General features: G+C 44.1%; 1 protein-coding gene across 8 annotated transcripts in view; it reads right to left on the minus strand.

The window, feature by feature from the left end:
* Positions 1 to 17,572: 17,572 nt before the first annotated feature.
* esrrb (estrogen-related receptor beta) overlaps positions 17,573 to 18,884 on the minus strand; it is a 39,426-nt gene continuing 38,114 nt past the window's right edge. For all 8 annotated transcript variants that reach the window (XM_053434631.1, XM_053434630.1, XM_053434635.1 and 5 more), the window contains one exon: positions 17,573 to 17,817. In XM_053434631.1, the coding sequence (XP_053290606.1) occupies positions 17,573 to 17,817 (245 nt within the window). The remainder of the gene's footprint in view (positions 17,818 to 18,884) is intronic.

Consider the following 18,884-nt stretch of genomic DNA (forward strand, 5'->3'; position numbering starts at 1 on the left):
ACACTGGGGAAACACCTGCTGTGGCACTGAGCTCCCTGGATGTCGACTAGACCCATAAATAGAGAAGACTTCTAATGAAATCTTGATATTTGAAGTAGATGTTTCAAAGCAATAGTTTGACATTTTGGGAAAATACATTCATCCACTTTCTATCCATTAAATATGAAGCTACACTAAGAAGCCTGTTTGCTCAGCTCAGCATAAAACTGGAAAAAAAGGGGGAAACAGTCCATGCTGCTCTGTTCAATGGTCTAATAGCACGTCTCGAAAATGTACACGTTGTATCTCATTTGCTCCAGGCAGAGATGGATGACATGGTGGCTCCTAAAAGTGAAGCCAAAGCATCCCTATACCCACCTGGTGGTTGGCGGCATTGTTGGTCATAAATCCTGCATCCTCCGTGTTAGTGCAAGGGACATGGAACAAATAAAAAAGTCAAAGTACACATCAAATCAATTTTTTCAAAGACGGTTTCTGTCAATTTGGGTCTTTCTAATCACAAAGATGCATGTCCACATGTTTTGGGGGTCTCAATTATTTATTTGATATGATAAAAACAGGGTGAAACTTCATGATTGACAGCTGAGAATGAGTCAGGATTCGTCGAGGACACATATCACCTTGATTCCAATCCCCGGGTATTTTGGCTTCAAAGCAAGGAAGAGACATGTCAGCTGTCTTGTCTGTGAATCAAACAGTATTATGTGTTAATTAGCAAAGTATAGAGGTGCTATAGAAGGTCAGTATTGTTGTCTTTGGACATATCAGGATATTTCATTTTGTCCTTCCTGTATCTCTTGGGTTTTTGTTGTGTGTGGCCTCTCATTATGTGAGGTCAATTCTGTTTGTTATAAATGTGTTTTATAAATTCACACCATGGCTTGTTTCCAGCCTTCAGACAAAGGTAAGCTAACAGCTGCTGGCGTCATCTACATACGAATAAGATTAGAACAATATGAAAGTGGAATCGATCCTCTATCGTTCTTCAAGAGTGTTGAACTGTTCCTTTAAAGACCCCTAAGAAAATAACAAAATAACCTTTCTCTCTGAATGCATACATTCCATGAGATGATCTACACCCCTACTTCAGACCCTTCATTGGAATATCAACAGCAAAACAATGGCCGGTGCAATATATTCATCACACGGACTCCAGCGTTAGACTGGGAAGTCCCAGGGAAGACAGCCACGCTAGCCCCAGTCAAACACTAAGGGGACGTTACAAGTGATGGATGGAGTCTTTGACTTCCAGTAGAAGTGGCATGATGGCCTGGCATCTCTCTGAAGTGCTCCGCTCGCATTGTGACCAAATCCTGTTATGTCCCCGTTTCATTGTGCTGACAGCATGAGGAATGCTTGGTTTTGTTCTCCCCACTGTTGCTATCCATCATCTGTGGAGAAAGAGAAAGAGCGCGCTGTGGCACTTTGCTTTCCACCCCCCCTCCACACACACACACACACACACACCTCACACCTTTCCGTGCACACTCCTCTCTCTTATACCCTCTGTTGAGACATCCTTTCTTTCTTTCTTTTTTTTGCACACGTGTGTTGTTAAATTATCCCTCCTGTTTTTCACATACTCCGCAGTCCATTCCAACGCAGCTCTCTTTATGGGGCTTGTGAAAGGACAGGAGAAGAGGTATGTGCCGCAGCTCTATTCAGAAACACTTAGCTCGTAAAGACAGCCTCCCCTCTCCCCCAATCAATCCGCTACTTAAAGGCGGATGTAATTTGAGCTCGGTCAATGTGCTTGGTGTTGAAAGCATCCTGCCTGGTTTTCCTAACCTGGGAGAAAAAAGAAAAACACTGATGTCCAAGCATCTAATTAAAGCTTGAGTCTCACTTGATCACATTCTTTGAGCTGTCAATGGTCGGTGGTGGGGGGGGGGGTGGGGGTGTAATAGTTTAATTATTGCCCTCCTTCCTGATGTGGTTAAAGCTAATATTTAATTAGGAAATAAACAGAAAACGAAGGCCTTTGGTATCCAATCATGATCAATGAAGCAGAGTGAGGACCTATATTGTAATAAGGGGGGAAACTCCCAGCTTATATTGCCACATAAAAGAATCATAATTAGTCAAACGTAATTAGCAGAACATTACAGAATCACCGGGCTGCACAGCAATGCCTTTCATGCTTGTGTGAAGAGAAAGCAAGGAGACGGCTAATCAATGGGCCTATCATTCTTCTGACAGGGATAGTGTTTGTATACGGCCAACGTACCACTTCTTTGACTGTAAAACAATTCGCTGCTCACAATTTACAACGGCACCGTTATATTCCATTTATTTCTTTAAGCAAAAGTTGGCATCGTCTGAGTTACCGCTGTCAATAAGGATAAAAAATGATAAGCTGTATTTATTGATTAACATCCCACCTCAGGCAAAGTACACAGACATGCTGTAATTCTGGAGCCTAATAAGCATCCAGGACCCTGGCACCGCACGCGAGCGTGTGTCACAGAGTGTGTGACGCAAGCTCAAGTGTTGAGATCTTATCTCATAAAGAGGCTTATAAATGTACAACTATCTCATGTCACATAAAGGAGCCGCACTGATTTATTCCTATTGATCAACTGCCGGGGGCTGCGACAGCCCTGTAACGGAAATCAACACTCCCTCGCAGCCAAGGCAGTCTGGCTGCACTGGGACATATGCACACAAGTCGTCTGCCGGACTATACGGATTAAAATGGAAATTATGCATGATTTATCACGCTTCACTTGAAAGTAACTCCGTGAGAAGAAATACATGGCGCGCTGCAGAGAGACTGGCAGACAGGTGGACACGCAGAAACACATGAATATTGCAGGAGGAAGCTGCACGAGCTGCTATGTCACCAACTTTGGCAAGCTTTTTAAAAAACAGGCGCGTGGAGTAAACTGACACCCAAGTTTATGTGACATCACAGCTGACCATTGCTGGACAATGACCCTCAACCTGTCTCTGTATGGTGCCCCAGAGGTGTCATAAAACCTGGGCAGGGAGCTTTGCTGGGGATGACAGAGTGCCAGGCGCTCTCCCACCAGGACCTAATTTCCCCCAGTGAAAATGGATAGCACGTCCATAGCGTAGCTTAGTTTAAAATGCAAAATGTGGACATTATCTGGCATGGAGATTCAGCAGCATCCATCACACTATGCTAATGCAGCCCAGTGGTTAAGATATTCTAATGTAAGCCACCCTGGAGATGTAGAGGAATTAACACAAACAGAGCAGGGCGGCGGGAACACAGAGGGGTCAGGAGATAGGACAGGGGAGCTACTCCTGAGACAGGCGCTGCAGCCACACTCACACACACACATACACACATGCACACACAGACACAGATGCAAAAGGCAAACTAAAATCAAGCACATGCAGTCACCTGCACTCACACGCTCCATGTGCATTTGCAGACTTTTAACCACATGATCAACAATTCAATTTAAGCTACGTATCAAACTTTGCTGTCACATGACAAGGTGACATCATCTTGGCTAGACGTCAACTGTGAAACTGGCAGTAGAAATATTAAAATATGACGTGACGATCTGCGGTAGGGCATCACGGTGATGCAGTGATTAGCATTAGAAGGATTAATGTTTGAATCCCTTGCATGTTCCTGTGTCAGCATGGATTTCTCCAGGTTCTTTATATTTATCCAAATACATGCAGTTTCGGAGAGTCTGAGCAGTTTGTACTTGTGAATGGTTCTTTGACTATGTCGGCTCTGACCTGTCGCCCAATGTCAGCTGGGACTGGCTCCCCAAAAGCATAAGCACTATAGCTAATGGATGGATCATCTGTGAATCCGTTTTTTAACCCACCACAGACACTAATTGTCTGATGGCATCACCTCATGTTCCAAAATCTTACCTTTGTCCATCAAGACACATTGTCCGTCCATGGCTGGACTAATGTTTCCATTGACAGCTGCAGGGGCAGTAGCTTGTTTTCTAATCTGCAGGCTGTTTGGTGGACCTGTGTGGAGTCCCAGCAGAGTCCCTCTCCTCAGCTTAGTCCCAGTCCCCTGCTCTGCCTGCCAGAGCTGTACGGGAAAGCATTATTATCATTATATTAATGTGACATTAATTGCTTTTACTTTTTCACTCCATTAAGTGTGCTCTATCTCTTTGGGAGCCCGGCCAGATGGTTTATCACTTCCCATGCTGTTGGTAGCACCATTAATGGGCTAAGACACTGGGCTATAAAATAATTGCGCCACAGTGTTGGAAATGTTCATCGTACTAATTGAAAAGTAATTGCAGAGGTATAGTGCAACTGTCACACCATAAAAGCCTGTCATAGGAGAGGAGGAAGGCTTTATAGCAAAGGGCTATTGTTTGCAGTCGTACAGTAGAGCAAGTGGTCAAAGCAAAGGGGCGACAGCCTTAATACTAAATGTTAGCATTGAAAACACAACTCTTTTATTCTCTGCAACCATACGTATTAATGTAATAAATATATAACAGCAATTCTTCCTTTATACTGTAGTGAGTTACACGATCGCAGTGTTTTGTTATGTCTATAAACCATGTCAACATATTGTTAAATTAACCCTATGAGCAGGAGTAAATGAGTCAATTACAGGAGTGAAACGACAATGCAGCTCTTGTTGTAATGTTGGAGTTGATGTTTAGTACATTTACTTGGTAAAAGTGCCAGTAAGTGGAGCGATGTGATTAAACTACAAACCTGTAAACAACTGGTGAAAATCAGACAGAGTGTTGAGAAGTGGACTGTTTGAGTTTGATGTACAGCGATGCCTGCATAAACTGAGCAAGCACCGAGACTGAATCAATGACTTCTGAGACCAAAACATATATATCCCACTTTGCTTTGCCCTGTGCTTTCTCATGTGTAATCTAACATTTACCAGTTGTCTTTCCACATATCTTTGCCGAGATATAAATCTGTATTATAATTTCAAGAACCACAGGACCATCCGTAATGAGACAAGATTTACTTTTAATGAACTTTGGACATTACAATGCAGAACAAAGAGCATTAAATCATTAAAGTGTTAATGTAACATTATAAAATGCCATTAAGCCGGCAATTAATCAGCTTGCAAAATAAAAGGGAGGATTTTACTGCTCAAAAACCTATAGATTTATAATTTTTTGTCACGAAAATGAATAAAGCATAAATATTCCCAGCAGATTTAAAGCAATTAATTGAAGCACAGATTCTATGAAGTTGTTTACGCTACAATAAATGTTTCATAGCATCAAATACACACCTGAAATAAACACTTTTCAAGATGTAGATTTCCTCCAGTTGAGCCCCGTGGGTTTTGCATGTAGGGTGATTGTCGTCAATCTGCGTCTGTCCCTTTACTGTCCCCTTATTGATGGAGGCTTGTTGTTTGAGGTGACGCCGCGGGTTAACGGAAGGGCCGATGGGCGTTTGTTTAAGCCGTCATTACTGAAACAAAGCAGCCCCTCGCTGCTTATCAGCCCCTCATCGACTCCCCTTCTAGCCCTTGTCGCCCGGCCAATCCAGCGTATCGACACCCCATTGACTGGGACTTGAGGAAGAACAGGATGGTGAACTTGTCCAGCACAGATCAGGGTCAGGCCAGAGGACAGGGGCGGAGGGGATGTTTGTGTGCGAGACCACCACATTCTCCCACGTGGATCCGATAGTGCTGCGTGCGCTCTGAATCAATGACATGGGGGGAAAATGAGGCCTGAAATTGGAGTGATTGATTCAGGCAGTTATGATGCTGCGCTCATTGACGCCTTTTGATTTTAACCACTCTCCTCCTCCTTACCTCCGGAGCAGCCGCGCACAGAGTACAGCATGTAAACTTCATACGTGGGCCGCTTTGAGGAAGGAATAAATTGTCTGTAGGTCACGCAAACCGGCGTGAACTGTGAGCCACCTCCACCCTTCACCCAACTTCCTCTCCCTCCATCGTTCTCTCCTCCTTCCCAAGGTCAATATCCTCAACAATTAGTCAGAGGAGGAGGAGGATTTGAAGCATGGTCGCACCCTCTCCAAATGCCCTCTCAAGGGCTTCGGGGGGCAGCAACGGTATGTCAGGCTAAAGTGAAAAGTGTACCCATTCCCTCTTTATGTCTCCATTTGCCACCCTCATTAGGGCCGTTCATGAGCACTTAGAGGCCCCCTGCAAATCGACACATCACCCCGGTCAGTTCTGCCCTCTCCTCCACGCACCAAATCAAATAACTATCATGAAAAGTCCATGTGTGTGTGTTTGTATGAGTCACAGAGCGACAGACAGAAAGCTAGAGCGCCAGTCACCAAGTATCTATATGGTACGATCATACTAATGTAATATTGATTGGTCCCAGTCACCATGGCACCAGGACAATAGCCCAGTCCTGCTGGCCACTGGTCAGTCTCCGAGTCGCTCACCTCCCCCACATGGCGGGCTGGATGATCCATACTGCAGCTGATTAAAAGACATGGCCCTCTGCGTCTTCAGGACAGCAGCGTCAGAGGACAAAATCTAAACATATTCATGAACTTCATCCTCAAAGTGGAGGATCCATTCACTCGTAAATCTCGAGTGCTTCCTCTTCGGCTCCCTTTTTTCCCCCCTCTGCCAACGCCCGCCGGCCTGTCGAGCCTCAGAGGAAGAGAAAACAAGAGCGGGGCCGTCGTCAGCGAGGAAGGGGAGTGTGAAAATATAGTGAGGTGAAGCAAGTACAAATGTTGAGCACGGAGAAACCAGTCCCCTGTGAGTCCACGCACAGTGTTGAGACAGGATCATTACATACAGCTCAGGATTTCCTGTTTGTGCTCGCAGTAGGCCGACTGAGAAACTCCTGAATATGTGGAACAAAACGCAGCGGTGCGTTGACGTCATTTAGAATTCCAAAAACCTGAGGTTTCTGTTGTTTTGGCCGGACAGCTTTTCCTCCCCCTCCGCCGGACCACACACCCTCTCTCAAAAACGTGGGGATTTGCTGTAGCAAAAAAGCAGCAGAAGAGAAACAGAGGTGACGACCATGAAGTCATCAAGCAGGCGGCTGGTTTTCTTGACGCCTCAGCTGCCTGAAAACAAAGAGCACAGGACTCCCTTTTTGATTCAAGTGAGTGATTTGCATAAAAAAGTTCATAAGCACGGGACATAAGGATATGGTCATAAAAGAGGGCAATAAAAAATTTAACTATGACAGAATATTAAAAGTGGCAGTAAATTGAAGGCAGGCTGCAGAATGACCCTTGCAGAGTGACTTCCTCGGTTGGGACTGCTAATCTCAGCGTGTGAGAGGGGCACTCACTGTACACAGAGAATAAAACATCTCCTGCCGACCCCTGACAGATATGGTTGTCTCTCACACTTTCATCCTGCTGGATAGTTAAGATTTAAGATAATGACACAACGACTTTCACGTTGATGCCGACATTGAATCTTTTTAAGAGGCCTCCTGCTGCCGAGCCGGGACGGCCTGTCAGCCACTGGCAGTGAAAGAGTTGAATGTCTTGCGCATACTCGTTTCCCGATGTCAGGAAGAAATTGTTCGTAACATCGGCCTCTCACACTTGTCTCAACTCATTTATTTCAGCCAAGGTCTGCGGATATAAATAAAAGGAAATGTTACTGGAGCATTTAAACTCAGCGGCAGCCTTGAGACCAGTAATGTAACCACATATCATCAAAAGTGCTGAATCTCCCTTTGTCACCACACATGACATGCAATTCCTCCAAACATATTCACGTTTGTTGCCATTCATACAAATAAATAATCACAGAACGCCCGGACAGCGTCTTTAAAGATGACCTCTACAGAGTCACTGAGTGTCCGTCAGATTTATCCTGCGGCCGCTAAAAATAGAGCCCTGAGGTTATTTACCACCCACGAGCATTTTCTTTTTTTAAACACTCTGGAGCTTCTTCCTTTCTGCTGGATTTGAGGGATTTCTTCATGAATGCAGTTCAACAGGTGGTCCATAGATGGAGCTCTTCTCATTAGAATATACATGACATTACATTACAGAGCTGTCCTCGGATAACTGCGAGCTGTCCTTCATTCTCCAGCCGCAGCCGAGGAGCTGAGCTGCAGCATGGGCTCCACCTTTACCTGCCCTCTGTGTGAGCGGAGAGAACAAAAAGGCTGCCGAGAAAACAAACACGCTGCCGCCTCATTAAGGGAGAAGTGTTCAAATGTCCAAGTTTTTCTTCCACAGAAAAATGCACCATTCTAATAGTTGTGTTCCTCTGCTTTACTTAACACACTGGACCCCCTGTGAGTGAGTGTCAATCCACAAACCACCAGGTCCCTGGAGCAGTATGACTTAATTGAGCTATCCTGGGAAATCTAATTACAATAATGCACAGAGGATTGTGTAATATTCCCTCTGCTTCTGCTCCAACAAATTTCCCTCACACCCACCCACCCACACACACACACATGCACTTTAATGCACATGCTCACACACACACTGATGGAATGGAAAGGCGGGTGAGAGGCGACATGGATGTGCTCGGTGTTTGTGGGTAGGCACAAACCGAAACAACCGTAAAACATTTCACGGGAGATGTTTTAATCACGATTCATGGGCAAGTAAACCCTTTAAACCGCAGTCAGTCAGATCCGCTGGGCGCTGAGGACAAAACAATGACAATGTAATATGATGAAGCACTGAGGCACTTACACACGGATGAAATATAATGTCTTTGTTTTATATCAAATCATTGGTATTATTTTTTTATATAAGCGGCAAGTTCAGGAGGAGGATGATATGAAAGGGGGAAAACTGTTTAGTTGAAGGTGGGCAGGTGACACTACCGGAACGATATTACAACAAAAGCACACTTCATTTGCTCGTTTGATTTGCATGGTGCAGCTGGGCAATGATCATAGCAATATCACTGCAGAGAGTTATTAAGCAAATCACAGCAATTCATGTGGGGCCATATGTAGTGTATGTCAGTGCTGCTGGGGCCAAGAAAAACACACACAAACACACACACACAAACACACGTGTTTGTACAGCTATCTTAGTGAGGACACTGATTGGAATAATGCATTCCCTAGCCCCTTACCCTCCCAAACGAAATGCCTAACCCTAACTTAGCCTATACCTAAGTTTAACCCTAATACAGTCCATTAAAGGTAAGTTACAAAGTGAGGACCGGTCAAAAGGTCCTCACTTTCCCAAAGTGGTCCTCACAAAGAAGCTGTACAAGAGCACACACACACACACGCTTTCTCATTGAAAGTGTTAATTCCATTGAAAAGTGTCGCTTATATGTTTTGTTCACTGCAGACAAGACAAAAGGAAGAGTCCTGCAGCTGTTCACTGAGAGTATTGATGCCTGTCAGACATCGACAGAGGAAAGAAATGAAAAAAAGAGTGAATGACCTCTGATTTAGAAATATTTTTGGGTTTTCATGCGCGTGATATTAAAAGAAACACACACATGCAAGAGCCGGAAAACAGACATGATTTGTGCATCGTTTGTTTTAATAAAGTCAATATGCGTGTGTCTGTGTGTGTACGAGGTCTGTTTGTGATTGAGTGCAAGGTCAAAGGGACACAGGGGAGAGACGCAAGGGAGCGGCGGTGCACTAAGAAGGGGGTTGCTACGGTGCCCAAGGCCATACCCACACAGACGGACACCATATTGAAATTAGCAAATGGACTGCATAGTGTCGCTTGCTGCCCCATTTGTGGCCCCCTCTCCTCTGGGTGATATACAGATGCACCCAGCGAAGGGGGACGTCACCGTCCCATAGGGGCAGCAGGGTGGAGTATATAGGTGGGGAGGGGGGCGGCTAACCTCCCCCTCTCTCCTAAAATGAAATGGGTTTACTCTTATTTATTTACAGCATGTTTTGTACTCATCCCATAACACTGTAAACTACCTGCGCGCCGCCTGGTCAAGGCTCCTCTCCCAGGCAAGGAGGGCAAGGAGGGCAGGGAAGAATAGGATATAAAACATGTGATCTATATGATATTTAATTCAGGAATGACATATGATCTGTCAATTTCCATATATCAAGCTTTATGAGTCATATTTTAAATACAAAATCACGTTTATGAATATAAACGTGTGAATTATGAGCGGCCATATGTGTTATATGATGTACAAAATGTCTAGAGGCCTCAGACTTGCCAATATTTATGAGATTTCTATAGTATATCTCATAAGAGGATAAGGGATGGGTGACTTCCTTCCTGGGGTCTTAGGTGGTTGATCATGGATCCGTGTCTCTCCGTCTCTCACATGGGGAGCAGTTCCATCATCTCCGTCTGAAAGACATGAAAAAGGAAACAAGGATTGGCGAACATGATGTAGCTCATTTTAGAAACTTAAATGTTTCATTCAATTAACATGTTGAGTTTGGCTAGTTTCGATACAAGAAAGCTTGACACTTAAACTTAATTAGCCGACTGCTATAGAGACAGTAGACTCTCTCTCTATCTCTGTGTATGTGTGTGTGTGTGCGTGTGTGTGCGGACAGAATTCCATCATGGGGAACTCTCTGGGGACCAGACCTGGTCTCTAGCTGGAAAAAAAGGACAGGGGCTTTCTCCATTATGGCAAACAAGTGCATTTGCTTTAAGGCCAGTGGAGATTTCTAACCTTTGCTTGACATGCCGAAAAGGTCAGGCCCATCTGTGGCTTCCCACTGGAGTTGAGCCTGACCATTCCCTCCCTGCTCCTGTGCACCCAAGGAAATCCTGGGATCCACAGTATCAACAAGCACATGCTAGCGACAGTCAGGAAACGACATATGACAAAATTTGTTTTTCCATCTTAAATCTTTGGTGAACAATTGTGAGGGCTTGGTTGCAATATTTAACAAATGCTTAGTTAATAAGGTAGGTAAAACCAAAATTTATTTAGCAGAAGAAAATAAGGGAAATTAATAAAAGCCTCAAATAAATTACATATGTAAAATATATTTCGTTTTTAAAAAGCGAAATCTTTTTTTCTATGCCCAGAAAATATATATAAAAAAATCACACCTATATGTATTCAGATAATAAAGTGTCCACAGGTCCGATCCACAGTAATTCACGGGTAATTGTGCTAAACGCCTGTGAAGTAAGCACACAAACCATTCAGTGCGAGTTTTTCTCCGTTTGATGGACGTCTCCATGCTTATCAATTTTCCTTATCTCCCTTCATTATTTCCAAACCAGTGGTTAAATTGGAAAAGCCCATAAGAACATGTGAATACATGGCAGAGGCAATAAAACAGTAGGGAGGAGAGACACCCCCCAACCACACACACACACACACACACACACACACACACACACACACACACACACACACACACACATCCCACAACAGTGTTTTCTTGGCTGGAGGGAGATACATTTGGCAGATAGTTGGAAATATTTCTGCTCCCCCACAGCTTCATATCAGTGAGCACCACAGATAAAGATACAGTTGGGGAAATAAATCTCAAATGAAGGAACAAAACCCTTCACATGCAGTTATCACATGCAACGTGTGTGTGTGTGTGTTTATTACCTACCCGCTCCCTCACAGTGCTTGTGTTCCTACAATGTCCAAGTGTTACAGAACACAACACGGATTTTAAGCTAAAAGCAGTATTTTCTCTGAGGAGCTGGAGAGTCAGTGTGGTTTCTTCCTCACATGGCGTCCTGTGTGGTACAGGCTACTTGTTCTCAAAGGATTTCACATGACTGCTTAATTTCTTATGTGTTTATCAGCTGAAATATTGAAGCTGGTTGATGCAGCCAAGTTTGGCCCAAAAACTAAGATACTAGTGATAATACTTGATACAATATTTTAGGCCGACAACTACGTCTGATTGATATCAGATCAAATTGGGTATTTAAGTGTAAGCAAAAAGTCTCGCCTTTCACTGTATGAAGGCATCATGGTCTGTCTGGAAAAAAAAACACATAACCACAGTAATTTGACTAACTGGGACAAAGGTCCGCTGATGGCCATTAGGTTTTTTAGGACAGCAGCTCAGCCATGCATTAAGTGATGAAGAGAGCGGGCGTGTAACCTGATAAATGCACTTAAAACAGTGAAGATGGACAATGAGGGGGCGAAATCTCAGATGGCCCAGTTGCTGTGCCTGCGAGGCACTTTGACAGCCTATTGATCAGCCACAGAGAGTCTTGGGCAGGGTCAGAGGTGTGGGGATGCTTGGCTCGGATGCTGCCAGTGCGACAGGTACCGGACAGTATGCGGAAACTGGGACCCATCAGGACATATACCTACTCTTGAGTCAATCACATCGTCTCTTTGTCGATTTGTGAAGATGTATTGTGGGGGGATTTACTTCTGCTTTACACAACAACCATACAGCAATCAGTCCGTTTCTGTCTGGGACTACGACATGGCGTGGTCGTGAAAATGCCTAGCCCTCGTTATTGAATAGTAATAGGCTTGCCGGCCGGTGCCTCCAATTTCACAAATGGAGCAATAAATACACTTAACAGAATCAGTGGAACAATAAGACTGGCCATAAAGGATGGTTGTACCTCAAAAACAAGGAGGCGAGTGTGGGGAGGGTAACTGGCGAGAGGGAGGGGGGGTCAAAAGAAAATCTGACAAAGGAAAGCGATGAAAAGTGTGAGTGTGTGTGTGTGAGGGATAAAGAGAGAGTGAGAGAGTGAGATGGTGGCCCACTCTTCATTTCTGTGCCACAAGCTCTCCTGGGCATTTGCGTGCTCCGTTTTCAACCTAAGTGTAATTTGAGCCCTGGGTTGATACAAAGTGTATTCAGCAGCTCTGTTCAAACCCAATCACTCACCCTGACGTGTAATCCTTTCCCTCCCCATCATGAACGCTGCTCTGGGAATAATGAAACACACTTAAGCAATACACAGCAGTCGTACAGCTGCAAGTGGGGCCGCATCTTGATGAGATGCCTCATAACTCTAATGAAAGGTGTTTTGACCTGTCAATGGAGGTAAATGATTGCCCTGCTACTGTATCTGTGGGAAACTTATCGATGGCAATATCTGGTCCAACTCGGTGATTTGCATGAGAAATGAGGAGCACATTGCTTTTAAAAATACAGCACCTGGCAAGAGCGCTGTACATTTTATTCGTGCGGGCCACCACGTCTACTTCTTCTTCTTCTTCTTCTCATCCTCCAGTCATCCCTCCTCTTTTGCCTTGTGATGCCATTGTTTCCACGCAGAGGATTATTACAATTAATTGGTTGCCAAGACATTATTTCAAAAAGGGAAATTGGCTCTTATAATTATATAGAGAGGGGAATACTCTAACTCCCAAGAATATCAGCTTCCTGAAATAATGGAACCACAGCCCCTCACTTCCCCCCCATCCTCCATCAGCCTTAGCGTGTCTGCGTGCCTGTTTCCTGTGACGGATCCATTTTCAACGGCTTCTGGCCCTGCGGTGACGGCGGCTGACGGCTGGAGGGTCTGGGGTGGCCTGCGAGCATCTCTGGCTCGCCTCAGTCACTGCCTTCATCTCTGGTCTGTTGGGAGCTCTGACCTGCTCTTTGTTCTGTCCCATCGCTGAACTCCCAGTCTGCGTATATGTGACTGGTCACAGTGGAGTGGGTAAATACAGAGAGCAGTGGGAAGGGTTAGGGTAAGAGTCACTCTACTGGGTGAATGAATAGGTAGACACATGATGGTAAACACAGTGACGAACAAGTGTCTTCGGTATAGTCATTACATTTAGCTGAGGGCTACTCACTTGTACAGTTATAAGGCTTTGCTATTAGCAATGTTATCGACGTGGCTCTGTGGATGGCACCGGTTTGTTAGTCCACCACTTCAGTCCAATCCAGAGCATTAGACCCCTGGTGGCTGACTGCAGTATAAATCATTAACCCGTGTCATCCGTGTTAGCAAATGGGACATGGACAAGTAAACAAAGAGAAATTTAAATAAATAAATGCAAATCTTTAGTGTAAAATAGTATAGCTGCGCCTTGAAAAACTATGTAAAATAGAACCTGCATTATTTATAGTAAGCAGTGTCAATCATTAATTCTGCCTCAGCATCATGCTTCTGGGCCGGTTTAGGCCACAGGACTTCATCTACATCACAGGCAATCCGCCCCCCTGCTAAGAAACTGGAGAATCCTTGCGTTTAGGAAGGGAGAGTGTGATGGAAGGCAAACATTGAGAAAACGATGGTTATTGATAAACCATCCACGTATTCTGTGACCACAGTGAAAGATCGCATTGTCACAATGGACAACTTAATCAGGAAGCTCTGCCTGTTCATGACCTCTCTGCTCAGTTCTGAGCAAAGCATCCGGTGTGCCATCCAGAAGTATTGATAACGGTATTGTCCTAAAATAACCTCAGTGGTTGTGTGTTAACGATGACAACAGTTAGATGTGTTTAGTTCATGAGAATGTGTTTAGAGTTTTGTAAAACGGGTGAATCAGATTTGCAAAGTGTGTCTAACCAGATGAACAGTGTTAAAAGTTTTGCCAACTGTGTGATTGTTTCAATAAAGTTATATCAGTTGACAGTTTTATATAGAAAATGGCGTTCAGTGCTTTCGCAACTCAGGAAAACTTACTGGTGTGTACTGGCTGTAAAGAAAAATGTTCATCAAGTCTTACTACACATTTGAGTCATTACACAGACAAGTCAGAGTTCAGGGAGTATTTAATTTGTTGATCCTTTACCTTTTTGAAAATCAAAACATAAAAGTTACACAGATATTGGTGATTCAACCATCAGAGATATCAATGTACACCATTGCCAAATGATATATTTCACACCATAAATACTCAGAGCAGAGAAGCAGGTAATCAGTCACCTGCCCCTGTCTGCAATTTATCATCAAGGGACCAATTCTGACACACTGATGCTCATAAAAACACATACCCGCTTAGTAACCAAAATGGGGGTCACACCCACCAATGGCCAAGTCACGTGGTCGACGTGAAGCATGCTTTACCTTTACAAACAGGTCTATGAAGGACAAACAGGAAGATCAGAAACTACGATTACAAACATTTTGGCAGGAGCACTGAGGAGGGGGGGGAGGGGTTGTCTGATAAAAACATGGATGGCTCAGGTACTGAATGTCACAGACATGTGAAGTTGATAACGAGCAGAAAGTGTTGAATCAGAGAAATATTGACAATATGATAATGAGGTAGTAGTCAGCAGGGTGCTGCATACTTTATTTTCAATGGTATTTCGGCAACCTACTGTATTGACGCTGATACATTTATACACTTCGACACAGATTGTAATGTAAGACATGTTATCTTTTACTTAACACAGTGCCACCTTGCTATGTAAAAAGAAACAGGAGGATGAGATGATGCCCGTTATTATGATTCTTATGGATGATCATTTGGGACACTATAAAATACTAGTTGTAAAGATTTTCTGCAAAAGTTTTAATTTATACTGCACTTTTATTGAAACAAGCACAAAAGAGTTTTTGTCAGCTAAGCAAATCAAATATAGTTCCTCTTCTGTTATACGGGATATATGTTTGAAATCAGAGGGCTTTAGAATGCTGTGTTAGTAAGTAGCGTACAAATTCTCCCAAATCTAAGTAAAAGCATGCTTTCCAGCATGGTTTCAGTCAGAATTGGTCCCTGTTGTATTGCACAACAGTAAAATAACTCAAGTTATATTGTCACCGTCTACAGCGGAGCTTGTCAGCTGGACAGCCGTTCAAGTAAAGATGATTGGGTGCTGGAGTGGGTAAACATCCTCCATTGCTTGGCCAGTCAGGCTGCTGTAAAAAAAAAGCATGCCGTCGCTGGATCAGTGCTAGCCACTGATATCTGGAGAATGGCGGCAATCCTACCCTACTGCAATGTTAGGGATTCTTTTGATCACAGTATCATATTGTTGCAACAGTGCCACAATTTATCACATCACATAAAATCTTTCAGTAGTATAAGTATTTACCTCCGACACATCCTCCCTCACATGGAGATGAGCGGCAGCTCTGCTGGACTGGATTAACGTATTACTCACACCCAGCGTCATGGACACGCAGCTAAACACAGGGAGAAGGGAGCGCAGCATCTTGTTCTCCCACCAGAGATCACACCTTGTACTGACACGCTGTCGGGTTGCTGTTACCCTACGAAGCATGCATGCTGACACTTTGTTTCTTGCATAGCTATTCACATGTGCATTCTTGGGCATTCCGAGCTCTCCTCACAAATGCCTGCCCGCCTCCAGACCGGAGGGAAAGGTGTTACTCTGCTCCGGCCACTGTGTCAACATGAGGTCAAGAAGAAGTGTTCCACGTGTCTACTGTACTCCTGGGAAGCTGCGCAGTGAACCACCTCTTGCCGGGTTAAAAATAAACCCAGTGTGAAGTGCCACCACTCCGGCCCTGCACCTGCTATTTACCTCCGTTTGGTTGAAGCTCTATAAATGCAGGCACGGCTATTAAAAGATGGGAGGTGTCTAAAATGGTGAGAGCAGATGCTGGGCACCTTGCTCCCTGTGTGCAGGATGACTCTGCCACAGGCTTAAAAGAGCCCAAAATAGAGCGGCTGACATATGGACCTCTGATTGTTTGAACATGGAATCTCCTGGACTCCTGCCACTCGGCATAAATCCTTTGATACTGCCACACCAAACCCGCTGATCATCTTTCACCTAACCCAAATCAGGTCATCTGTTCGCATGCCAAGATGCAATGACCAAATTTGGGGTTCAATGGGTTGCATAAACAGCACTGACACAAACCACTACAGGAGGGGAGAGGGGAGGAGAAACACTGGTGTGCATCAGTGGTACAGTGGTGTGTCCCACTGGTGGGACTGAGATATACAGGCATGGTCTTTTAGCAACAGCAGCATTGAAAAGCACATGAGAGATAGGAGGTCAAGCTCAGCTTCCCCAGACAGCCCTGTTATTGCTGAGTTACTACAGAATAATTCGACTGAATATTGTACCTGCCTATACTAGTTCAGCTAAACATGGGACCAGCAAGTCTTCCAGACTGAGAAGGATCCACAAAGACCACCCTGCTCACTGCTCTGGAGAGGTATATCCAAGGACATTTAAACTGATAAGAGTTCACATTTAAGTAACAATTTTAGTTCATCTTTTTTTTTTTTTATCCAGTAGGAGAACAAGAGAAAATGGCCACCAAGTTCCCCGGACTTTGACCTGTACACTCAGTCTTCCATTAATAAATATATACATGGTCCTGGCTGGGTCCAGGCGAAAACACAACTAGGAGACAACTGAGTCTGTTTATGGTTGTTGACAACTTTGCTGCCTGAACAAATTTTAACAACTTTTGTTTTCTGAAAACAAAAAGAAAACTTGTCTCTATCAAGAACTGGCAACTACTTATTCTGAAGACGCTGAGGGGCAGAGGGGTCCTTCTTCATATACAGCATGACCACTAACGATTAACAAAAACCCCAAAAATTATTACTGTACATAGTATTTCTTATATATTTTAAATTAATCTGCATCCTTTTTATATTTATACTAATAACCACGTTTTGCATTTCTTCTTTTTTATTTAGGGCCCCGGGGTTCCAGGAGGGGGAGCGAGAGAGGACAGTCTTAGTCAGTGGGGGTCCCCCTCTCCTGAGGACCCTCCGCCTCGGTTCAGGTCCCTCTCTGTCTCGCCAAACGCAGCCCTCCTCTGTTGCCATGGCCAATCAGCCACCCTCCGATCAGACCTTGGCCTCCAGCATCTCCAGGAAGAGTTTGTGCATTGGAACCTTGCCTTGCACTTTGATGCTGTAAAAGTGCTGCACAGCCTTGGTGGCCGTCTGCCGCAGCAGGGGCAGGGTCATGAGCAGCTTGCCGGCCCTCCGCGGGTCCTCCTGGTGCTGGCTGCTCTCGTAGTCCTGCAGGGCCTCGTGGAGGGCGTCCTGGAGCTTCTGGACCGCCTCCATGTCCTCTATGTGCATAGAGTCTGGACGAGAGAGCAGAAGAAAAGGATTGTGAGGATTGATGGGTTTTCAAATTTGAAAAAAAAAGGGCGGAAAAAGTAACTTGTGAGAAATATAGTTTGCACTTTGAGACACTGGTAATATAACAGGAGTGATGGGAAATGGATTTTTCTAAAACAAAATTAAATCTCATGATTGATCTTTACTGCTCCGTCAGTAGCAGCAAGGTATGGGAGACATTATAAACATAACTCACAGCCTGACAAGATAAAGAATAGATCATAAAAAGAGAACATCTGCTTTACTTTATTTATTTATATATTTGTTCTTTGGTGGACTGGGCAGGATATTCATATGGCCCTTGACCAGCGAGACTGAAAATCAATGTTATCCTCCAGTAACAATGGCATGAATAGCACCCAATCTCTGCTGAGTAAGTGCACATTAAACACCTCTCCGTTCCAAAGGACACATTGCTTTAGAACAAAAAAACAAAGAGGAGAAAAAAAGAGGGGGCTCCATTAGAGAATTGGATGCTGTAAAGATGAATTCAACACTTCCTTTCAATTAAATCCTTTGCTTCACCCTCAAAAGAATTTCTGACCATCACAGACAAGGAGACGAGAAATTTAAATTTATTCAACAACAAATCCAGGAAATGTAAATAAAGGGATGAGAAGAGGCAAATTAAAATGTTCCTGCTGCATGACCCAAAGAGGAAACCAATACATTTTGGTGTGGATCCAGATCGAGGGACTAATCACAATTTATTTCTTTACTTACTTTAACATTGGCGCTATTCACATCGGCTCTAAAAAACTTAAAAAACGTGATTAGTGAGTGATTTCAGACACAGCCTATGACTCTCTCAGCTCTAGTCTACCTAGATCTATTCCACCTCTCCGTTTTTGGAGCGGTCTTTAGTTTCAGTCTGGCTTCTATATCATTTCTCTACAGGGCCATTGTTTTGTTCCGTTCCTTCTGTACATCATGTTACAGCCTCCACTCTCATTCTCGCTTTTCTCTGCCTCTGTTTTCTCTGCTGCTTTGCTCCTGCTCTCTCTCTCTCCCTCTCTCTGTCTCTCTCTCT

This window comes from Pleuronectes platessa, chromosome 11, assembly GCF_947347685.1.
Source record: "Pleuronectes platessa chromosome 11, fPlePla1.1, whole genome shotgun sequence".
NCBI lineage: Eukaryota > Metazoa > Chordata > Actinopteri > Pleuronectiformes > Pleuronectidae > Pleuronectes > Pleuronectes platessa.